At 45.7% G+C, this 25453-nt stretch overlaps 1 protein-coding gene across 4 annotated transcripts in view; it reads right to left on the minus strand.

Annotated features, from left to right (window-relative positions):
- Positions 1-14278: 14278 nt before the first annotated feature.
- SMARCD3 (SWI/SNF related, matrix associated, actin dependent regulator of chromatin, subfamily d, member 3) overlaps positions 14279-25453 on the minus strand; it is a 70099-nt gene continuing 58924 nt past the window's right edge. For all 4 annotated transcript variants that reach the window (XM_054274327.1, XM_054274328.1, XM_054274326.1 and 1 more), the window contains 6 exons: positions 24528-24689; positions 23557-23654; positions 18733-18868; positions 16556-16678; positions 15203-15304; positions 14279-15104 (listed from right to left, as the gene is read on the minus strand). In XM_054274327.1, the coding sequence (XP_054130302.1) occupies positions 15051-15104; positions 15203-15304; positions 16556-16678; positions 18733-18868; positions 23557-23654; positions 24528-24689 (675 nt within the window). In that variant the 3' untranslated portion in view covers positions 14279-15050. The remainder of the gene's footprint in view (positions 15105-15202; positions 15305-16555; positions 16679-18732; positions 18869-23556; positions 23655-24527; positions 24690-25453) is intronic.

Genomic DNA, 25453 nt, shown 5'->3' on the forward strand with positions numbered 1-25453 from the left:
TCTTGGGGGTTTTTTCTGTGATTTTTCTGGGTTTTTTGTTGATCTTTTCCTTGCCCATCTTGTTTTTTTTTTCTGGGTCTTTTTCTTGCCCATCTTGGTTTTTTTTTTCCCCTGGGTTTTCTTGCCCATGTTGGGGTTTTTTTCTTGGGTTTTTTTGGGTTTTTCTTGCCCATCTTGGGGTTTTTTAGCTTTTTTTCCTGGGTTTGCTCTTGCCCCTCTTGAGTTTTTTTCCCTGGGATTGTTCTGGGTTTTTTCTTGAATTTTTCTTGCCCATCTTGAAGTTTTTTTCCTCGGTTTTTGTGGGTATTTTGTTGTTGCCCATCTTGGGGTTACTGCCTTGTGCTGCTGTTGGGGAAAACTGGGGTCCTAGGGGTGCTGTTTAGGGTGACCTTGTGGTTGGGTTGAGGGCTGCTGCACCTGTACCCTAACCCGACCTGGTACCCTGTGTCCTTTGTACCCCTAACCCTCAGTGTGAGCTCTCCATCTGTCAAGCCTCCCCTCCTTGCCCCTCAGCCCGCAATGTCTGTGTGTGACCCCGAGACCTCTGATATTGTCCCTTGGTCCCCTGGCCTCCACCGTGCACTCTCCACCTGGTTAGGGGTGGTTTTTAGGCTAAGGTTAGGGGTGGTGTGAGGGCTGGTTCACCTGTCACCCTCAAGCAGCCCCCACTTTGCCCCTCAAGGCATCTGCTCCCCCTCACCCTCTTCTTGTCACCCTCAAGTTCCCCGCTCTCAGCATCTCTGTGCCACCCTGGAGCTCCCCAGTTGCTTCTAAAGCCCCCTTCTGCCTCTCAGCTCCCCCCATGCTCTGTGTCACCCTGCAGCCCCCTCCCCTCAGCCCGCAGCCCCTTGTGACACCCTGCAGCCCACAGACGTTGTCCCTGCCTGTCTTACTTGGGTGTTGTCCTGCTGCGAGAGCTGCGCTCTCCTCCAAGGGTTCAGGCTCCTGCGTGCTGCTGGAGGGGACTCACAGGTGGGCGGTGGGTGAAGTAATGGATGGAGCGGAAGTGTGGTGGGACGGGTTAAGGGCAGAGTGAGGGATGGAGCAAGGGCGGGCTGGAAAATAGAGTAGGGTTAGGGGCGTAGAAGGAGACGCAGCAGTAGGGGGCTGAGGTGAGGAGGTGTTAGGAGGAAGCATAACTCCATAACTCCAAGACCAAGTCTGCAGCCAACGAGAACTCTGAGTGGCCTGGGAGCGCCAGGCAAACAGATGTAAGGAAACTGGGGTGGTGAGTTTTGTTTCCCATGGAAAAGGGATGGCATTTGCGTCCGTGGGCCTGCACCCTGCCCAGGACCTTTGGTCTCGCGAGGGCTGCCACCTCCTAAAATTCCAAACATCACAGGTGAGACAGGGGGGTGGAATTTTTACTTGGGGTAGAAACAAATTTTGGATTTAGCTGAAGTCTGCTGGTCAAACTTGTGTAGTCTGTTAATTGGTGTGCTTGCAAAAAGGCCTGCAGAGAGAACAAAGGAAGTTCAAGGCTACTTAGAAAGGAATGCAGGCGTCCAAGCTGAAGAGAGATAAGGAGAGGAGGCCCCCACTGCAGAAAAAAGTGAGTCTGGGTTACAACTGACTGCAGGCCTTGTCTCTGTGTGAGTAAAATTTGAGGTTTTACTGGCAGCCATGGCTGAGTGCTGAGGGGTCACCTGATCTATAGGACAATTTGGGAGGGGTATAATTTTAACTCAAGTCTTGGGACGGAGCTGATAGCTCCTTTAGGACAAGAATATTTACATGTAGAAGCAATTACCTCACTTTCATCTCATTTTATTTAAACCTCAATAATTCAATACATATCACAAGTGATGTGCAGTTCTGGTTTTTCCCTGTACACTATTTGTACAAAGGACTTGGACACAGCACGCAGTCATGATTCAATGGAATAAATCCTGGAATCCTGGTTTACATTTCAAAGGGTATCACTGTGAAAAACATGTTCACTCTCCTGTGAAAATTGAAAAAGTTTATTAAGGGACAATAGGAGACAAGGACCATAAAGCAAACGTTATTAGGGCTGGCTGCATCGTGGCACTGAGCCAAGACCACACTGTTACCTTTGGGCATACCCCTTAAATACCTTTTCCCCTTTTGCCTGTTGCATATTCATAGACCCTTATGCATATCCATAATGTAGTTTACATTTTCCAGAAACTATTTTACATGGCCCCTCCTTGAGCCTGCTTTTTAGAGCATGTGTTTTTCTTGGCTGTGGTTTTGGCTCCTTCTCTTTATTGCTTCCAGTTTGGGCCTGTTATGAATAAGAAGCTTGACTAGGCCAATATTCAAGCAGCAATCAATTTATTATTTAATATGGTAAAGTATGAGCAATACAGCGCTGGGTACAGTGGGGGAAGTTGTCCCTCCAACCGCACACTGATAATTGGTGGTTATAGGTATTTATAGGGGTACTCATCAGCTTTTTCAGCAGTTTCTATTTCCAATTTTTACTCATCAGCAATGTTTGTTCCAAATTATTACATCACAATTCTATACACTATTGTGATTTTAGTTTCTCGGGATGTATCTCAAAGGAGTGTCCCCAGATGGTGACGGTCCAGTTTCCGAAAGAAGAAGGACAAATCTCATCTGGTGGAGTCCAGCTCCCCAGAGGTGGGTCCACCTTTTAATTGCAGAGACTATAAATCTCATAACAGTGATGTCCAGCTTCCCTTTGGTCAAAACCATAAATCCTTAAGGTGATGTTCATCTTCCTTTCTCAAGCTGTTTTTCTCTGCTTCAATAAGGTGTGAGATAAGCATATTTCCTTTATATATATCCCAAAGCTACATTTTCAAGGATATAAGTAATATTCTAAAATTATACTTCAAAAGGGTATTATTGCAGAGCTCTTTATGGATTAAATGCAAGCAAAAAGCAACATCCTTAACACTTTAATTCCAATGCTCCTAAATCAACCAGGGTTAATTGCAAACACAAGATAGGTTCAAAGGCCTTTTTCCATGCTTTATTTTCCTCAGTTATGATTAGAATTCACAGCTCTCCCATTGTCGGGGCCCACACATTTCGCACTCACAAATACACACGTTGCCTGTTTGTACCTGACACAAAATACAGCTTTGTATTTCACAGGCCTTGGTCTGTATTTTATTCAGATGGAGAGTGCAGACAGTTGGCATATCTGTAGCGGGTGTCCTCATCCTGTGTTAATTGGATGTTATCCCATCCCAGCAGGCATTTGAACACAAGCATAGCTATTTCACTACTATGTCTAAGCTTAATTAACAGTAGAAATGCAAGCTATATCTTTATAACAAAGTTACCTTACTATCACACATATAAAATGTATTTTAAGATTTGTGAAAAGCCAATATTATAATATGTATCTAAAACATGGTGTTAGCAATGCATATCTGCAGATCTGGAATACTCAACTGCCATCATGGCCACATTGAAGTATGTGTGCAGCCCAGATCACAGCCCTGCAGTGCTTATGGCCCCAGCCCTACAAGTCCCCTTTCTGAACCCCAATGATTTTAGATCTTAACTGACAAGCTTAATTTCACTGCCAGCTCTGTTCTTCCAGCTCCAGCTGCACATTTCTACAGCTCTGCTTCAGAGCAGTTTCTGCTGCCATTTAAATGGCAGCATCCTGGTTTTGGATCCAGCACTAACGCAATTCAGAGGTCGCCTGAGACTCCCTAAGCCCACCCCACCACAGATATCCCTGCCCTGCATTGATTTTTTAGCTCCATCCGTAGAATTGCCATCACATGCCCAGACAATATCCTGTCATAACTGGGGTTTTGAGGTGCAACCTCCACACATCCTGTTCTACTTTCAGTCACAATACCCAGCCCCTATAATAGTGGAACCCTGGAAAAAGTTAAAGATAGAATCTAAAATGTTAGGCTTTGTGCTTTCCCAGATCAACTGCACCTGCGTAAGCAGTATGATAAATTATACAATTGTTAGATGTGATGATTGTTTAGTAATTAAATGTAATTAGTATATAACCATAAGAAGAATAGTGAGAAACTATGTTGGAAATTCAGAGAGGGGCTAAATTTATGTATACAATAGAACAATATAAGTTTAATAATTAACATGAAAGTTATGTAACGCTAGAGTATAAAACATGATCATTTCGGATGCATGGTCGGAGTCAGATTTGGGTTGAATATACCCCGATTCCCAGAGCTCTTAATAAAAAGCACCGCATATAATCCCCCGTGATTATGTGTTTTTGAACGCTAACACCTACATCCATGTCACAGGCCTACAGTGATTGTGGGGAAAGAACACTATAGTCTATGTGCCAGCCCTATGGTTCCCATGCCTTACTTAGCTCTGATGGCATGCAATGACAGCTCCAGGCCCAGCTCTTTCAGATCTTGATGCACAAGCTTTATTTTACATCCAGCTCTCTTCTTCCAGCTCCAGCTCTGTGTTTCTCCAGCTTCAAATGGCAGCATCTTGCTCTTGGCTCCAGCTCGGCAACAATTCAGCTCCCGCATGAGCCTCTGGAAGCCCACCCCACCATCCATATGCTAGCCCTGCAGTGATTTTAGCTCCCACCAAACAGTCCCCAATCACTTTGCCAACCCCTGCATAAGTCCTCCTGGATGCCCACAGCCCCGTTCACAGGTCTAGTGCCTTTGCCATTTTCATTCAAATTGCCAGCCCCGCAGTCCACTTCCCAGCCCCACAATGCGCCCCAAGAGGTGCCATCACAGGCGCAGGCAATATTCTACCATCAATGGGGTTTTCAGGCGCAAGCTTGCAGCCCCCTTTTCCCACTCCTCACATCCTGGTCTACTGTTAGTCGCAATACCCAGCCCCCGCATCCATGTCACAGGCCAACAGTGATCTCGGCGCAAGAACACTCCAGTCCCTTTACCAGCCCTAAGGCTGCTGTGGTGTGTTAAGCCGCAGCTCCAGTCCCACAATGATGACAAGTCCAGGCCCAGTGATTTCAGCTCTTTCAGCTCTTGACCCACAAGCTTTATTTCACTGCCAGCTCTCTTCTTCCAGCTCTGTGTCCCATTCTGTGATTAGTCCTCAGATCCACAGTGAGTATCCCTTGTAGCAGTGACTGTTTCTGCAGCACTGCAGTCCCCACCCCATCCCCAGTGATTTCAGCTCCAGTCCCACAAGCTTTATTTAACTGCCAGCTCTTCTCTTGCACTTCCTGCTCAACATCTTCACAGCAGTGCCATACAATACTACTTCTGCTTCTCAGGACAGGATCTTTGTTTTAGCTCTAGTTCTTGAACTCAGATCACAGCCCTTACAGCAATTTCAATTCCAACCATGCAGTTCTCCTCCCCGCTCCACAATCCCTATCCCAGCCCCACAGGGGTTTTACCCTACCATACTTCTGTCTCCCTACCATATTTCTGTCTCCTCCAGCTCTGCTGCCTCAGCTCCAGCTCCTCAGCTTCCTACTGGCTGCAGCTAAAAGCTGCTCCTGCTTCTCACTGCACCTTGGGGCTGTTGATAAGGCCACAAATCAGTTACTGCCATCATTGCAATTTCAACATCTCTAGAAGCTGTCCCATCCACCCACCCACCCCTAAGTGGCATCCCAACTCTGGGGACACTGGAGGCCTGAAGCTCAACATCCACCTTCCCCCTCACCCTGGCTCTCAGTCCAGCACCTGCACAAGGGCCCCCTCACCTCCCCTCAGGCAGCTCCAGGGGCTGGGAATAGCCACTGGACTCCTACCCCCCATCCCAAAACGCACTCTTGGGCTGGTTCTTGGGCCCTAGAACCCTCTGAGCCCCCACACCCTCAGCCCCTCGTTGGTACCACCGCGCAGGGGCTGGGAACCCCCAGGCATAACCTGCAGGCCCTGTGCTGCAGCTCCATGCATTTATCTAGCCTCAGCATTTCCACCACTCCACATTGTTTTGGGCCCGACCCATGCCATAATCATTATTCCACACCCTGGGGTTTTATGTCCCCACTGCTCTCACAACTGGTGTTTCAGCCCCAGTCCCACAACCCTTACCGAATTAACATGAGATATCTAGTAAAGAAAACAAATCAAACCAAAAAGATGTATTAAAACTGAGACAGAGTAAAGATCCATTCTGAATTAGGTGAAGTGCCTAAGAAAGGTGAAAAGTCTGTGAGGCCAAAGCTGAAGGAAAACCTCGCATGCCAGACAGCAAAGAGACAGCAAAGAGACAGAGAAAGAAAAACAGAAAGACCACAAAGTCGATTTGCCCCCGACTTAGAAATTCCTTTGATAAAGAAGAACTGGTGCTAAATGTCACGCAGAATGAATATGTATGAACTTATTGTGAAACTGTATGCATATGCATTTGGAAGGGAGATAAAAGACGACCGGAGGTCTTCAGAGGCACGCATGCGTTTTTGGAGGACTTGCGTCCGGCGCATCGGAATAAAAGCCTACCGGGCTTTACAACTTTTACAAAGTTGTGAAGTTTCTTCTTTTCTCCGCAAAACAAAACGGGCAATAATAAAATAACACAATTAAGAAAAAAAAACATTACAAGTAAAACCAAAATAAAGTAATAAAAATACAAAAAGCAAGCTTTATTCCTCGTATTTTGAACATTTCTTTAAATCCAGAAACCGCGAAGCGGCTACTTCCCAGCCCCCAGTGACAGCAGGCTGTCCGTCCCCCCCCCTCCCCCGCGCCACTCCAGGGCCCACACCAGTCGCCGGCTACCCAAGCCACGCAGGGCGCGGCAGAAAGAACTGGACACGGCCGGCCCCCAGATACCGCCGCAGGCGTCGCGTCCGTGCTCACCGGCGCTCCTCGAATCAGCTGCCGCGGGGGTCCCGTCCTGGCGCAGCGCCGCTCCTCGGATCGCGCATCCGCAGCTCCCGTCGCTCCCCGCTTCACCGCCGAACTGACGCCATTGCCGCCCCAACGCACGCTATTTATGCCCCACGGGCGGACAGCCAGCCAATCACAACCCGAGGCGGCGCCTGCCGGCTCCACCAATCCCAGCCCGCCCATTCCCGCCGCGCTCGGCCCCGCAACTCCCCGCGGTCCCCTCAAGCGCTGCTCCCGCCGCTGCCATTGCAGTGGCCGCGTCCGCCCGCTCCCCGCCGCCTGCCCGTTTCCCTGGACCAGAACCTGATCCCGACCAGGACCTGAACTGGAAGCTCCCGGCCGCCCTTCCCGTCCGCAACAGCGCCTGCCGAGGCAGCGGCAGCGGGGACGCTGCTCTGCCGGCTCCCAAAGCGGCGGTGGCAGGAGCGGCGCCTCAGACGTACGGGCGAGCGGGGCCAGTCTGAGGGGTCGAGCCGCGGCTGAGCGGGCTGAGATTGGTGGGACTGCTTCCGGATTGAAAGGGCGGCTGTGATTGGACAGGGCGGACGGAGAAAGGCGGGCCGTGATTGGCAGGCTTGGGAGCCGTCAGGCTGCGGCCCGTGGGAGCGCGGGGCGGAGCTCGGGCTGCCCGAAGGGCTCGCAGGCGGCGGCGGTGCCACTCGCGAAACCCCCGTCCCCTTCTCCGGCCCTCTCTCGTGCCCAGGTCCCAGCGAAAAGACCCCGACAGAGCCCCTACCGGACACCCTTAAAACCACAAGTGAAGAGGGATCCCCTCAGTTCAAATACAGACAATAAGAGAAGAGTAGCTGCTTCCTTCTCCTTAATCCCTTTTGTCCTCATAAGCTCCACACCCACACGGGCTCACCTGTTCGGCTGCTGCTCCACGGCACAAAGATTCGTACCTCGGCGCCTCCTTTAAGCGATGCTTCACGTATCCAAGCGCGGATCCAGGTGTTCCCTCCGACCCTGTGAGAAGCTCTCGCAGTCCTTCCATGAGACAGCGCCGGGAGCGCCCCATAAACCCCTCCACTCAGCAGCTCCATGCAAAAGGGAGCTGAGGCAAAGCCTCCCCCTAAAACAGCCTTGCCCCGGCAGGAGCCGGACCCTCATCATCCTCACACTCACACCTGGGCTGCTCCGAGCCCCCATCATCCTCACACTCACACCTGGGCTGCTCCGAGCCCTCATCATCCTCACGCTCACACCTGGGCTGCTCCGAGCCCCCATCATCCTCACAGCTCACACCTGGGCTGCTCCGAGCCCTCATCATCCTCACGCTCACACCTGGGCTGCTCCAAACCCTCATCATCCTCACAGCTCACACCTGGGCTGCTCCGAGCCCCCATCATCCTCACACTCACACCTGGCGCCGATGCCACTCTCCAACAGCACCTCTCCCTGTCCAGCACACAGCCCGCTTCTCACAGACACAGAGCAAACAGAAATCCGCTACGGGTGTTGGCTTTCCTTAGTCCGTCTGGTTCCACAACTCAAACACGTACGTGCACTGATGGCATTGAGGGAAAGCTTTCCAGTGCTGAAAACTGTCATTCTGCTAGCACACTTTGATACACCTTCAGAAAAAGCAGAATCAGCGCCAACTCCTAAGACCCCTGTTGAGGAATCCAGCCCTCCTTGGGACACCCAATGGAGCAGACCTCGAAAAACGAGGGGACAAGTCAAGCTTGGAGTGGAAAAAGAGAATATAAATACACCAGCCTTTAAAATAGGCATTCACACAACAATAGTGGGAACCAGTCACATTTCTTCTTTCCTTGCTCTCTGTAATATGAAATAAAAAAAATGTAATATGAAGTAAAAAAAACACGTGAAACACAAGGCAGAGCTGGGAATTCACAGGTCTTTGTTTGGCTCTCTGGATGACAAGCGCCTGTTCCGGGACTGCGACACAATTTGGGGACTGGCAGAGAATGGAGGCAAAGGGGCCAGAGGGCCCTTTCTATTGCCTCCAGCCCCTGCAGCTGTTCTGATGGTTTCAGGGCACAGCTCGGTCCATTCCTAGATTAAAACGCTAGGTCAATCCCTTCAAAACGCCTACCCATCTCCAGTCGGAGTTTCCTACCTTCCTGTAAACAAATGAGTGGATAGAGAGGGTTTCTCCCCAAATGAATTTAGATACAAATTTCTACTCTTTACCAAGACCTATAAAAACGAATACCTTGACAGGTTTTAGCACCCTACACCCACCCCTCCCTGTGAATTTGGTGGCAGCTTTGGGTCCCTCTGGCCTGCTCCTGCACCGCAGTGGGGCTCCCGCTCCTGGGGACCGCGGGGTGCCCCCAATGGCATCAGAGCCCCAAGTCTTCACCCCCTTTCCCTGAGCCCCAAAGAAGGCACAGAGCGAGTCCGACTGCCCCGGACAGCAGCGCAGCGCTTCCTCCAAGCCCTTTCCACACGTCCATCCCCGCAGAAAGGGATTCTGCTGCAACAAGAAAGGAGGGCGGCCCCCAGAAGGGTTGAGGTTCCTCCCCAGCCTCGCTGTCCCGGGCCAGGGGCAGCGAGAGGGAGTGGAAGCAGAGAGGACACAGAAAGAAAAGGAAGAATTGGGTGCAGGACGAAATTGAAAAACACCCCAAAAAACCAAAAAAACTCAACAACAAACAAACAAAAAATTCCAAAAAACCAAAAAAAACCCAAATTGGGAAGGGCAGCATGGCAGAGAGGCTTTAAAAAAGAACAGGAACAGGGAATGGGACACAAGGATCCTCTGAGGAACAATGGCACGGGCAGCACCTCAGAGAATAAAAAGGAACACGAGTGAGGCATGGAGAAGAACACAGAAAAGGACAGAGTGCCAAACACACGGTAAGGACAGAGGCATACAGAGACACGTGGGGCAAGATGCTTCTCCTCCAGCCACTACACAAGCACAGCTCCCCTGCAATTCCATGCTCAGTCTCTCCTCCAAGCTGCACAGGTGAACAAACAGGTACTCCCAACGTTTCCTTCCCTTAGGCAGCACAGACCCACCAGGAGAACCTGGAATCCAAGGATGGATCGAAACATGGGAGGTCTCACTTGCTACTCTCTCCACCTTTTCTCCAGCTTAGCCCTGGGCTGGGAAACAAAAGACAACAAACATTTAAAAACAAAACTTGAGGTGTCTTGAGGATGCCCAGGCCTGGGAGGAAGCCCTTCCCAGCAGCTTCTTGGCCTTTCCTCACTCTGAGGAGCTGTGGAAATGCACATCCAGACGGGACAGACGGCCTGGGATGTTTTCTGCACAACAAACGCCACAACCCTGAGCACCAGAAGCCTGAAGATGCTCTGGATTGCAATTCACAGCCTCAGGGGATTCTACATGGGACAGCCAAGTCATTTGTGCCCAGAGGAAATACAAGTCACCATTTTTAACAGTTAAAATATCTGTGGAAGTTACTGGCTGCTTACGGCAGTGAGCTTCATACGGCCTCCCATACTTAGGGATTTATCAGAAGAAGCAGTTTCAGGTTCCTTCCTTTTGGACCCCAGCCCCAAAGCTCTGAAATTAAGGAATTTCTCCTGGCAGCTTGGAGATTATGTTATCACAAATGAAAGAAAGTAAAGAAAAAATATTCCCAGTAAGAGCCCTTGGGACCTTCTGGGCTGAATTTGGAAGGGGACATTCATTCCCTGTAATGCAAATACACAACAACCTCCAACACAAAGCAGAGATGTCAAGTGAGGTCTGAAAGCACCAGTTTAACAAATCTCATTGTCATTCTTTTTTTTGGTGACTTTTGCAATCAAACTCCAAAGCTGACAACCACAACTATCCCCTGTGCTCCATCCAGCCACTCTGGAACAAAACAATATTCCCTGCCAAACTGACAATGGACAGGGGGCAGGGGTCTCCTCTTCAGAAGCTCCTGGCCTGATCTGGAACTACAATGATGTATTACACATAGTAGAAGAAACTCCATTGGATTTTTTTAATTTAAGCAGAACCTAGGGAGAAGTGTTGTAGAAGTGGTATCCACCTGTTTGCTACCGCAGTGGAATTACTCTGTAATTCCTACACCACCTCTCACCATCCAAGCTTTAGCTCTAGGCTGTCCAGGAGAGGAGCCAGATCCCTCCAATGGAAAGGATTTCTCACTTACTGAGTATGGAAATGGCTGAAGGTGGAATCTAGTGAAAAAAGGAATTCACCATGTTTGCATGTCTATGTGCACTCACAAGTGAAGAGAAATCCAAACACCAGAGATCATTAGCAGGAGCAGAAAGAAACCAGGTACTGGACTTCATTACAACACATAAGGTTAGTGCATGAGATACAAAGAAACAAAGTATTTATTCTTAAAAGCTCTTCTACGAATCACTGAATCACTCGGCATCATACAATGGATACGGTGGCTACAGAGTAGAGGGAGTCTCTCTCCCCCTTCCCCCTATCTTTACACACACATTTGCTCACTCTCACAAACCCACTGTTGTATTTTTAAAATGGAGTTCCTCTCTTCAGTGAGTTGGAAAAATTGTTTATAACACAGGATCTGGCAGAACAGATACATCCTATTAAATAACAGAGCAGTTACAGAAAGGAGACTGCTTTCTTTAGGAAAAAGAGCCTTCTTTCCCTCCTTATCTCTTTGCATTGCCTTAGAAGAGTTCTCCAGACGAAACCAGACCAACAACCCCCAAATACCTGATTTGCATTTTGGCAAAATTAGCAGCCCTAGGATATACACCAATATTGATTTATATACTAATATTTTCACCTGGCTTCCACAGGGTAGGTTCTAAACAATGTGGTGTAAAACCCTGCCAGCCGAGACGATGTCTGCACTACAGCTACCAACCCTGCTATGTGGAACAACTGAATCCGTGCTGGTAACAGGGAAAACGCTTTGACAGCTTGTCTCAATGTTATTTGCAAAACTTTTGGTTGTGTGCGTGCCCCCCAGTTCCCAGGCTGCACACCGACTGACTGTCTCTCCCACGAGTTCTGTGTACCCACATGCACAGAACACAGACTCACACGGGCTGTACTATTTCCAGGAGCACTTTGCACATTATCTTGTGCTGTGTCTTTCTGGTGCTTCAGTGCTACCCTGCTCCGTTTTTTATTTCCTTTCCCACTGTTGTATTCTTCTCTTTATTCCACAACTGAACATTTGCTTCCCCTTCCATCTCGAAGAAGCATTTGATCTGATTCCTGCCTCATGGCCAACAACCCAGAAGACTAAAAAAAACTGTTTCTAATCTGCCACGTCAACAATTCTGCTCCAAGATACATTTCCCTCCTACTGGTACTCCAGAATTCCATTGAACCCTTTCCTAGTTTGATGCTATATTTTCTAACAATCTAGATTATCATCTATAGATGAACTACTTCTATGCACAGAATGGTTTTTTGCAGTATGCATAGATTTATATTGTACGGTGGCAACTGAAGACCGCAATACGTCTTCCTGTCACCTTTTATACACACAAAAGGACAGTCATCCTGAACTTAAAATAAATTCCTCATTCACAGTCTGCCATAATTACCTGCCTCTTCAGTGCCACTACCTTTCATTTTCAATGCTCAAGCAACACTTAGTCTAGTTGCTTCCAGTATTGCACCATTATTTATCTTCAAATAGTTTTTCTTTGTTTCACAAACAAGCAAGCTCTTCATTTTGCCTACAGAACAAAGGACAAAATTTTTCTCTCTCTGATTCAGTAAAAGATCTGAACAGCACCTGAACAAAGGAAAAAGGCATCACAATCTCAAACCTCGGTTTAACCAAAGGAAAGACACGTGACAGCTAGTCCTAAGACTCACTGGTAGTGACCAGTCTTTTTTTATAGACAGTGAAATGTAAGAATTTAGACTGCAATCTCCAGTGCCATCATCAGTGGCTGATGCATGCACACACCCATTTCAGTATAATGCAGCTGCTTGACAGAGCTTCAGCTTCCCGTGATGCAGTTGTGAACATTGGCACCAACACCACATTGGTTTTGTTAATTTACTCTGAAAGAGACTTGAAACCAGATCCATTCAATTAATTCTACAGAGGCTCTAAACCCAGGCTGGACCCCAATGTGTTGTCAGCTGTGGCAAATGGCTGGTATTGCTCTCAAATACCTTCACCTTCAGCAGGAAGGCTCTCAAACCCCAGAATTCCCTGGCAGACATTCTGCAGGCATCTCTCTCAGTCCCGTGCCCTTCTTATATCCTTGTGCATTTTCCTTTGCATTTCTTATTCCTGCAGACTGAGCATACCCCTGATTGTAGCTGCTCTGTTTGCCACGCACAGACAGGAGTTTTGTACACTGGGCAGCATGCACACAACGGACACAGCAGCATAACAAATATGGAAGCACAGCAGCAGATGATCCCCACTGTTTTCTCCTCGTAATGCTTGCTTGTAGTCCAATTAGTGGAGTCCTAAATTAAGTCACGTTTCAAGTCCATCACTGTGGCAGCCTCACAGTCCCTCAGTATAACCAGTTTAAGACTGCAGGATTTCACATTTTACTGTGAAAAGAGGCATTAGCACAAAAGGGAAAAATGCCAAATCAAGCCATTCCCAGTAAAAGGCCTCAGACAATGAGGTACTTTTTCTCACACCAACAGGTTTTGTGGGAGAGTACTGCATCACATAAATTCACTCAAAAGTAAAGTTTCCAAGACATCTCTGAACACAACGGATGGACTAAAAGCTATGGGACTATTAATGTGAAAACAAAGATATTAAATAAAGGGATAAAGAGAAGACTATCTCTTCTGTGACTGAAGAGAAGAAACTTTTAAGTTAAACTAAGAGAGAAACTGGCAAAGACAGCAGAAAACACAATACTAGAGAAAAAATGCATTTATTCAGAAGAGCTGCCTTCCTTCCATATCTCATGTGAATTTGATTCTCTTTCCAATGAAGTGTAAGAATGGAGGTGAAAAGGAGGAACCTAGAAGAGGATTTTGAGTGCCACATCAAATGCACAGTTATACTTTGGCAGCTGCTTTTTGGACTAGAAATTATATTGGGCCTTGATTATAGCTTGTCTGTGCACTACAAAAAATGAGGAGGGGAAGGATTTAAGGAAGATGTCCCTGCTTCCAAGTAATTGTTCTATAAATTCCCATTATCTGAAATTGTCATGCATTTACAAAGAAGATGATTTCCAAGGGATGTGTACTCTGTGCTATTTAAGGCTGATATGCTTTACAACTCAACAGCATCCAAAATAACCAGCATGTATTATGTATGGGAGAGCCAAATAATTCATAGTAAGAGGCAGTTCACCTATGACCAAAATGTGAGACCAATCTAGGGACTCTGTTAACATCTTGAAGAAAAAACTACCATGTGACATTAAGTTAAGCTTCTTGGATTCTACACCAAGAATCAGGAAGTTATTTTCAGTGATGAACCCTACAGGCACACAGAGACACATTTAAATAATCTGGTATTTTACATATATACTTGTTGTTAATATCTGCTGTGTTAAAGGTAGGCATCAGCAAAGCACCATTACATTATTTTAGTTTTCTCAGAACGCCTCATTTGTTGCTAATACCACTGATATTAAGGATGCATAAGAAGCTCTTATCCCAGGAAATATTCTCTTTCTCTCAGTACAGTGTACAGATCATACCCATCTAGTGATATGTGATTCAATCCGCCTTTCACTGCCGGGACAGGGGGAAGAGAAATTATTTGCACCTGCAGAAGAGATGGCCTGACTATACGTCTTTCTTCCAGACGGGGTCTGCACTCCAGGATGCAAATGCTCCTAGTTTGTTCTTTCAGAGGGTGAGAAAGCTTCTTGCATTGGTCTGGCTGAAATAAAAACTCTATTCAGGAATATAAAGCATCCCACAGCTATAAGAAAGACTATCTTGTCTAATTCCAGATAAGTTACTGTTTGAGACTCTTGGGTACCATAGGGTAAGAGCTGCATTTATTTCTCTAAATCTGTAGTCTCCTAGAACACCTATCTCAACCTCCACCATCGGTGCCACCCATGATTCTAAGCATAGCCCATAAGGATTTGCTGTGTAGTGTCTAACTTTCCACTAAAACTGAACAATGTGCGTTGATGAGTGAACCTTTAGTCTTCTTTCACACTGACACTTGTATGGTGCTGTCTCTGGCTTGGAATGGTTTGAGACACCTGTCCTGGGCAAGATTTCCAAGGGTCACTCTAAAGCTGGTGTTCTGACTGGTGTGCTGACGGCACGTTCTCATCCAGTCAGGAAGCAGGTCCATGTGTAACAGTGAGCTAAGTAACACTGAGAAGTCCACTGGTTTGGTGGTCGCGATGCCAATGGAATCTTGTGAGCAGTACTTATGTGTTACGCACTCCCAAAGATTGCTCCAATTCCTGTCGGCGCTGCTGGATCTGCAAGAAAAAGACACACTGTACAGTTTAGCAGATTAAATTGCTCAGTGGCAAGAGATGCATCTGTAAGTCAGCAGTGTGGATATATTCATTCATACCTTGCAGTAGAAATATCTGCTCACAGCTTCTTGGGACCATGGCTCGTGATAAAATTCAGCTCTGCGCTCTTCCTCCGGGTTTCCAACCACATCAGTCATCACCTGTGACAAAAATAAAGCCATTTTTCACCATAGCTCTTCCACCACATAGAGAAACTTTCAGATTTACCCAGAGTGAAAATTTATCTACATTACACATAAAAATGGTCAGAACTGTTCTCAAAGCCCAAAGCAAATGGACAATGCTTACTGCTAAAATAGGGTCACAGAATGCTCAAATGGTTTGTGTTAGAAGGGACCTTTAGGCTCATCTCATTCCACCCCCACTGCTATGGGCAGGGACACCTTCCACTAGACCAGGTGCTCCAAGCCCTGTCCAATCTGCCTCCAGGGATAGGGCAGCAGAGGGTTGGAAACATTCTACAAAAAAATAGAATTTGATGACTTTGTCTCCAGCATCACAGAATCACAGGTAAATATAGTCATTGGTATATTTTGCAAAGCAATGTTGTGGAATCACAACTCTGATGCCAGCAGGGCAGAATCTTAATAGAAAAGGCTCTTATGGGACTAGTTCTCAGTCAGGGAAAACTGAACAACTATTCCATGTATCTAGGTAGAGAAGCTCCACAACACCTCTGTTTGTAAGTCCCTCAAGTAGAGGTCAGGTTTGTTTAAACATGCTATCAGATTCCTGTCCCCTTTGAATACAATATAAATAGGAATAACCATAATCTTAAGAGTAGATTTTGGGAAGACTATTCAGTTAACAATAGGCATTTATATAAGAAAGACACAATGATTTTATTAAAATAATTTCATGGATTCAATAATACAACTGATTTTGAGGCATGTCAGTTAAAGACAGAAAATGTGACACTATGAGGAACAAATTATTAATTTTTGCTGGCAAACAACTGAACTTCTTTACATTTTGATTTCTTGTACATCTCAAAGATAAGCTCAAGGACAGCCGATAAGATTAAATTATGAACCAACACCCAAATTGTGTTCTTGTACTATACGATGCTCCTGCTGAGTTTTGCACAGCTTTGAATTTACAGAATATATCATCAAAGCCCTGCATTTCAAACTTACTGTCTGGCCACAAATTGACCTATGAAACACTCCCATGAAACACCACTGTTCCACTGGAACTGGAACACAACCTAAACTATCTTTCCTCCAACCTAAACGATCTTTCCTATCTACTCTGGGATTGCAGCACTCCACTCATTGTCTATCTTCCACCAATCATCCATCCTAGCTGTTCGGCTATACGCTCTATGCACATTTAGATAAAATTCTTCCATTCTGGTTACACTATTCATTCTTTTTCAAATCTTATCTCACCTTAAGATCCCTGCTTTGGGACCGGAGAAGGTCTTGGATGTATCCTTTGGGATCCTTGGAGAAACTCAGCATGAAATCACGTTGTATTTTTAGCTGATTTATGGATTCAATTGTCTCATGAATCTGATAGAAAAAAAACCAAAGCAGATATTCTTTAATTTCTCCCATGCTCCAGTGACCATCAGGTCAGCTCTGTTACTGTCTTTGTACTCCTGGTAATGTACAAAGGTGACAATTCTACACCACAGACTTGTGCAGCCCTTCCTAGGGCTTTTTCAGTTCAAAAAGCAGCAACTTAACTGCAATCCTGCCACTACATTCTGGTTTCACTTGCACTTCTGCAATACAAATATGTACAGGATTCTCCTTCACTTCCTGCACTGAACTCCTGCATGGCATGCAGAACTAAGCCATGTCACTGCACAATGTAATAATTTCCTGTGTAGAATCACTCTGCCTGCCAAGACTGGGATCTTTGAGGAAAGGTGTTAAATAAATATGCAGTTAAGCAGTGCCCAGTGCAAGAAAGCAGTTATTCCCCTGGTTACCATCATGATCACATCTTCAATATCCTTAAAAACTCTAGCAGTTTCTTGATCAAGTCCATGTCAAATGAATAGCCACGACTTCTAGATTTCTCTTAAGAGAAAGCCTGTAAAAGTCATGGCTGCAAAAAGAAAAGCGTGAACAATGACAAATCACGAGTATGGAAGGTTTATAGAAAAATAATATCTTTAGAGATATTATGGCAGAAATATTAACTAGTGGGGAAGAATGAAGACTGAAGAAGAGTCGAGGTCCTATAATGGCTAATCATCAAGTATGAAGGGGAGGACATCTCATGAACCATTTGCACACAGACACACACAAAAGCCAACTTCTGCTGCCCTGTTCCTCTAACATTCTAGTTTGAAATAGTAAACTTATCTCATTTAGTTTCATGCATTCATCACTTTTGCCAAAACAGCTAAGGCGACCGAGCACATGGGAGAAAATAATCATCCCCTGATCTGGTTATGCCATCAAGGCCACTAGTGTAGCTACTACATGGTATGTTAAGAGAAGAGAGCTGCTGCTAACTTAAAATCATTCCTTCTTTGGAAAAATGCTGCAGTTGTGTGGAGTGAACTCCACTGGCATGTGCCGAATTCCCAGGAGGAGACTCCATGGCAGCACAGCAATGCTGTGCACAGAGGGACACAGGAGCAGCCCGTGCCCATTCACCCAGCAGGGACTTCAGCAACTTCACTGATCACAGCTTGCCTGTGCTGTAGCAAATATTCAAAAAAGAGGCGACACAGACAGAGGAAAAGGGGAGCACGACTGGAAACAGAATAACCCTGCGCATGCTGCTGGCAAGCGTATATGGGCTGGGGACCAATTGACTGAGCAGCTGAAAAGGACCATCCTCAAGAGGCATGACAGCAAAGACACTGCAACAGTTACCAGAATCCATTGCATTGCTGCTGCCCAGACCCCCTTTCAAACTGCATGAAAACCAGAGTTTAGCATATTTGGTTGTATTAGCAGTAAACAAAGAGAACCTGGGCCTTGCTCTGAGAAGGCATTTTTGTTTATCCCTTACCAATCCAAATGGGCCACTGACAAATGCCAGAACTGGATGACAGCCCCATGGACACGAATCCCTAAAACAGTCTGCAAAACCCACCACTGCCTTAAAGTGGATATTATTATTTGAAGTGCACATGATCCTTTTCCACTGACACTCAGAACTCCCAAAGTGGTTCCAAGTGATTTTCCTGCCACGCATGTTCCATATTTCCACCTAATGCAGAAAGCCATTCTGCAGTTATGAACTCACACCTCAGTATGAGATTCTCCTAGCTTTGCCTTAGCAATTTAATAAGATATCATGACCTCTCAATAAAAAGTTAATCATACAGTTCAGCTGATTCTCAAGCATCAGGGGACTTGGTACACTACCTGTGAAACTCTATCACCTCCACAACCATGTTAGGCCTTGGATCAAATCCTAAGTGGGAATGCCATTCACCCTGATGTATTCCCACTGCATCTGGCTTATTCATCCCTTGAAAGCACATGCCCTTAACAAGTTCCCATCTCACAACATTACTGTTTGACACATGACACCAAACACACGTGAAGCTACACAATGAGTACGTGTACCACGGGATACTTTACTCTTGGGCTAATACCTTGTTATCCAATGCTGTTATCTCCTGTTGGTTAGCTGTTGAGAGAAGAAAACTACTCATCTGGCCCTTTAATGGGTCTTCAACTTCTACATCTATGTCATAACAAGCCGTCTTCTTCTGATCGTTGGGGTCAACACTATGGAGAGTATAACACAAGATCATGAGAACTGCCATAATGAATCAGAATTAATTTCCAGCCAGCCCAGAATTCACTCTTCAATAAAGCCTGTTGCAGATGCTGTAAAAAAAGTATAAGAACAGGGTATCTTTATATATTTTCCTATTCCAGTATATTCTCTCATCTTTTGTCAGTTAGATTTCAAAGACTTTTGAGCTGGAGCTTTTGCCCAGACCATCAAATTTAATTTCTAACATCCTCCTGAGACCTGTTACACTAAATATCAGTATCCTTCTTTGGCTTGCCCTGTCCTAAATTTATCTTCAGTTTGCCAACTTTTAGACTTAACACTTACTTTATTGTTAGACTAAAGTTTCTTAACAAGAAAACGGTCTTCAGCGCAGCAGTTGGTAAATCAGACTTCAGTCACTGTCACTTGCAATATAAAGATTCTGGCTTCTCAACTCCACCTATCAAATGTGTGGGTTGTGTGCATCTGCAGTAGGTAGCAAAACAAAATTGCTCAGGATCTAATTGTGCTTGACAGACTTGGGGGAGCAGAAGAACTTCCAGGGATGGAATTGCATTAGGAGTGTTGTGAGCAGGTAGAGGAAAATGATCCTTCTCTATTCTCAAGACCGACAAGGACACACCTCTAGTGCTGTGCTTAGTGCTGCGCTCCCCAGTGCAAGACATCCAGGGAGCTCCTGTAGAGAATTCTCAAAAGGTCCGTGAAGATGATTAAGGCATCAAAGCACCTCACAGCCGAGGAAAGGCTGAGAGGTCTGGGACTATTCAGCCTAGAAAACAGAAGGCTGGTGGGAAGGGAAATTACCAAAACTTGAAGGAAGAGTTTAAAGAAGATAGAGCCAGGATCTTTTCAGTGGTACCCAGTGACAGGACAAGAGGCAGTTGGTGCAAACTGAGACACAGGAAGCTCCTTCTGAACACCAGGAAACATGTTTTTACTAGAAGGGTGACCAAGCAATAGCACAAATTGCAGTAAGACCCTCAAAGCCCATCTGCCTTTCCCACAGCCCAGAGCCTCCCATGTTGGAAACACTCCAAAGCCATCTGGATATGGCTGTGGCCAAACTGCTACAGGTGACTGTGCTTGAGCAGAGAAGGGCATTTGACCAGATGATTTCCAGAAGTCCCTTCCAGCCACAAACATTCTGAGAATCTGTGATGCTGTGGTTGCCAGCAAGAAGATGAGGAGCAGAAGGAAGGCTAAAGAAAAAGCCAGGAGCGGGTCTGGTTCTGCTGCTCACGTCCAAAGCCACAGAGAAGGCTCCACGCTGTCTCTGGCTCCATTGCTCTGGGCTGAGCGCGGCCCTCAGGCCCCCAGAGCCCCGAGCCCAGGTCAGGGGGGCGGCAGGGCTGTGCACAGGGACCCTGACAGGCCGCACAGACAGGACGGCCCCTCAGCACGGTGAAGGTGGGCACAGGGAAAGCTCTGCTCCTGGCACGGAGTCACACCGGGCAGGGGCACAGGGGGGCATTGCTGCGGTACAAAACACACTGGCAGGAGAGGACCTGGGGGCCCTGAGGGACACACAGCAAGGGCAGAAGGACTCTGAGGGGCCAGGCAGCCATAGCAAAGGTCAGCTGCAAAAGGGGCTGCATTAGCACAGGTTTTGCCATCAAGCCCAGGAAAGAGGCTCTTCCTTCCTACTCCACGCTGGTGGAACTGGATCTGGACTGGTGGGCACAGGACCACAAAGATGTGACATCTTGGAGCCAGGCCTGCAGAGCACGTTGGGGGCTGGAGCACAGACCTGCCAGGAGAAGCTGCAAGAGCTTCCCCAGCCTGGAGAAGAAAAGGGAAAAGGAGGTTGCCCGGGAGAGTGCGATGGCCATGGGGACCGGTGAAGCACAGACAGGGCCAGCCTCCCCCTGGAGGTGCATGGGATTAGGGTGAGAGGCAGCAGAAACTCACTGCAGCATGGGCAATTCACTCCCTATAAAGAATTGGTTTCTAGAAAATCACGATGGTAGTCAAAAAGGGGGGTGCCAGAGATAATCTGTTTGTACTAGAAGAATATTGGAGAGCTATGCTTTGCAGTCTGCTTGCGTTCTTTAATGTGCGTGGAAGTGTGGAAGATGTCTCGCTTCTTTGCAGAAATGGTAATCCCACAGAGGTTATTCTTTTTACCTCTGATTCCAGGTGTGTCAGCTGCAATTAGGGGTGCAACTCAAGAAAATCTCCACTTCTAGCTTGAGCTCAGGTAAGATTTGACTTCTATGACAATCTCTACTTTATGTTCACTTCAACCCCATTGCATTATTTCTTCTTTGTCTTCAAAAAGGAAGGTTGTTGGTACCCAGAGAGTGATTCTACAATACTATTATAATTTCTAGAATGAATTTAGAATATTCCACATTTTTGTTCCTGTGCATATCCTCTAAAACTGGAATGAATAATTGTGATATACGTAATCTTCCTGTAAAAGGCAGGCCTGAGGATTTATCTGAATTACAAGTCCATCCATTTACAATCACTAGCAGTGAGAAATTCCCTGAAGTAATGTGCTGGTTTTGGCTGGGATAGAGTTAATTTTCTCCATCATAGCTGTTTTGTGAATTTGTGCTGGAAATGGCTGGTAACAGAGAGATATTTTCGAGAGATATTTATTGCTGATCATTGCTTGCAGCCTCTTGAGACCTTTCAGCTCCTCACACTTCCCACAAGTGAGGAGGCTGGGGTGCACAAGGAGCTGGGACAGCTCACCCCAACTGACCAAAGGGATATTCCAAACCACGTGGCACCACACTGAGCAGTAAACTGGGGCAAGTGTTCACTGCTCAGGGTCTTCCTGGGCATCAGTCAGTTGGTGGTAAGCAATATTTTCATCTGTATCACTTGTAGTGTTAGATTTGTTCATCACCATCATCATAATCATCATCACCATCATCATCATCGCAATGTCTTTGTCTCACTTTTACCTTTTCAATCTTTCCCCCCTGCCCTTCTGGAGAGAGAAGAAGTGTATGGATTAAGATTGGATTAAAGCAGGACACGCTGAAGATTGGATTAAACCAGGACAGGCAGCTGGCATACTGTTTCAGTGGCTGATTACACTCACTCTAAAAAACTGAATGCAGGGCGACAGGGCAGAGCATTTGTGAGACTCTGTTTTAAGGTTGGCTGGACCAGGCCCTTAAATATCCTGGATAGACTTTGAACCTGATTTGAGTTTGGATGGAGGAGCTCTCAATGACCACCAGTAATCCCTTCGACTGTAAACTATTCTGTGACTGTATGAGTCTAAAAATTACTTACTTTCTTTAAATTCAGTGTCAGACTTCCAGATTTACTTTAGCTTAGCCCAACACTGTAAGTAAGTAAAGACTTCCCTGCAAAAGTACTACCTGTTCCCAGGAAATGAGTTCTTCCTTTGTCCATACCATTATGTCAGCACCATTTAAGGCTGTCAGGAGCTGTGTGGTGCACACAGCGTATCAGAGAACGCTGGCAGACACAAAGCCGTAGCTTTGTGACACACACCTGTTCTTTTGCTGGTATCTGACAAGAACCACTCCCTCCAGTACCTTTTTGTCATCTCTCTGCCCCAGAAACATAATCATCAGTCCCTTGTCATTTTTATCTAAGCAATGACTATCTCTCTCTGAGGACCTCAGCTTTTTTGTGGTCCATCAGACAGGGCACTGAGCTGTGCCCAATGACAATACATACACAGCTCTCAGTCTGGATGGCCACCAAGCTGCTTTTTCATTACTCTGTTTGATACATTCAAATGAATCAAAAAGCAAACTTTATTTTCATAGCCTATGTACATTTAACATATTATTCTTCTTATCACGTATGTTACAAATTTAAAATAAAGAGCCCAATTTTAAGCAAATTCAGAAACATTTGCTTAAAAATATATTGTATATATTCTGTAGGAAATCAAATCAGTAACCTAAGTAATAATAACTTTTAAACATACGGAATCAGAGTTTTGACCCTGACAAAGAAACTTGGAAAGGATTGAAATATCTGAACAGCAAAGTTGCAATCCCCAGAAGTCTCTTTATCCCCCTCCTCCATGTACACAGCTGTCACTTAAAAAGGCACATGCTGGAAGAGCCCGAGAGAGCTGAAAGTTGTGTTTCATCTGCTATGCCAGGAAGACATCTGTTCTGACAAGGATACGAGAGCTCAGCATCTTGGTCACAATGACCTCCTCTGAATCCAGATACTCTTTGTTGTTAATCTCTGGAGATCTCTTGACTTCTTGGCATTCTCAGGATAAGACTAACAGTCAAGGAGCTGACCCACTCCCAACAAAGCATGCATGGACTGGCCCTGCACTTGAAATCGTAATGCTGTTGTACATTTTACATAATATATCAGTGATTGGAATGATTGCTCATGATGGACAATACCTCATTTCAATTTCTTTTTTATCTCTTTTTGTGGGTTCAAACTTTCATTCCTTTCTCCTTAGGAAAAAGCCCAACCAATGGCATTCTAGTAAATATAAAAGCTGCTTTTCATACTCCTAGAAAATTGATGCTGTGCTAGTGAAAATAATTCAGAATTAAACAAACTAGAATGACACATAGAACAAACACACAACGAAGTCCAAGGTGTTCATGCCAAAGTTATAAAACTTGGATTTTGGTCCCTACAGCTACTGCAGCTGTACTTTACCTAGTGAGTGTCTGGCACAGGACAGTGCTGAGCTGACCAAACTTACCTGATGATGTGGTTTATCACTATTGGGTCTGGCGGCAGCAGCAGGTTAGTGAGTCTCTGGGGAATCTCAGAAAACTTTAACCGTGGACAGTCAAAGATCTGGAACACAATAAACAACAAATTTGGTTTGTCCAAAGGCTATCTTGCAGTTAAATGAGAAAGTAAGGAATCTGCAGCTCATAATGAACTGAGGCAAATACAGAAAGTGGTTTTGAAAGCTGTAATTCAGGTTCCTGATTAAATTTTTGGTCACTTCTGTCCCTCCACTTTCATCTGGGCTTCCAGACATACCCATCAGGCCATGACAATTTCAGGTGTCTCACTTTTGGTTTAGCTGCTGGAGGGAACAGGACCCTTCACCGGGACATGAGCATCAGCTGTATCCATGATGGGAGAGAAGCAAATACTCCCTCTCTTACTAAGGGTTTACAGCAGCATATTGTAAAGAAGATGACTGAATTTTTTTCAGACAGAAAAACACTATTGTAGGGCAAATTAATAACAGAAAATAAAAAATTAAAAAGAAAACCAGGACACAAGTTTCATCACAACATTTACTTTTGTTGGTTGCTAAAACATTATTCATTCATTTTAACTGCCAGTATTTTCCTTACACAGAAGTATATCACAAACCCCACTTTCAATTACTTTCAAAGTAAGTCAAGTGAGCCTGAAAAGCAAAGCTAGGTAAGCCAGTGAGAGCTCAGTTAACATTACCTTTCAAAAAAACCCCATAATCATATTTACATAAAGGGTGGAGATGCTTTTATGTGGCCTTGGTTTTGACAACACTGGCACATGGAGAGGGTGTTAATGATATTAGTTGTAGTGGCTGCTGAAAGCCATTCAGTGCTGAGGATACTGCAAATCATCAAGGGAAAATAAAAATCATTAATTTTCATTCATCCCAAATTTGTGTCTGGATGTTAAGAGTTTGCTTCTGAAGAGCTACTGTGTCCAAACAAGAGTTACCTGCTGGAAGTACTTGTCGCAGTTAATGTATTCCTTGTCGTGGGAGTCCTGCAGCTTGTTTGTTTTGATGTACTGCCAGAGGGCCTGGATGATGGCCGAGCGTGTCTGCGTGTGGATGCCCAGGAGGCGGGCCAGCCGCGGGTCCAGCTTGAACTGGGGGGGCTGCAACAGAGAGCCGAGGAGGTGGCAGCACAGAAGAAAGCAGACAGATACACAAGTAGGAAGCGTCAGTTTTAATTCTTGGGGGGACTCTGTTCTTTGGGAGAAGTATCCCATTCAGCGGCAGAGATTGCAAAAACACAAGTTTGTATTTTTGTGTCTCACCATTGGTGCTTAGGAAGAAGGACCTTGTACCTGTGCCATGCACACAGACTACCCATACCACATGCTTCAAATAATAAAAACTTGTACAAAGACTCAGGAAGAATTTTCCCTTTCAACACTGATGCAAAATTTGACTTCTGAGAATGAGAGAAGAAAAAGAACAGCTCTTCCTCTGAACTACTGTAAGTTAACCACAGAGAGAGAGAAGGAAGGCAGGATGATGCTTCCACAGCTGCTAATAACTGCTGTCTCACGCCAACACACTGTCTTGGAACTCTGTTCAGGCATGAACCGTTCTGGTGCACACCAAAAAATTTACCCAACTACAACCAGTCAATAGATTTTATTTCTTTTCCTGATCTCAGTGATATAATTCAACTTCCTTGTTCTCCATCTCTTGTAACAAAAACTCCTTGGATAATCTGGAATTGGATGCTTCTTCAAGTGTGTACTCATACTCAGGTTTAGTATTCACCACATTAATAAGCAAGGATTACTCTGATGGGTGGCAGGTCACCCCAAGCTAGCTTTATAACAAATCTGGACCTAAGAACAAAAGAACATCTATTTTAAAGCATAAATTTATAATAACGGTGAGCATA

The sequence above is a fragment of the Melozone crissalis genome, unplaced genomic scaffold (genome assembly GCF_028551555.1).
Source record: "Melozone crissalis strain CALT ecotype California unplaced genomic scaffold, PUWL_Pcris_2 ptg000016l_1, whole genome shotgun sequence".
In the NCBI taxonomy this organism is placed as follows: Eukaryota; Metazoa; Chordata; class Aves; order Passeriformes; family Passerellidae; genus Melozone; species Melozone crissalis.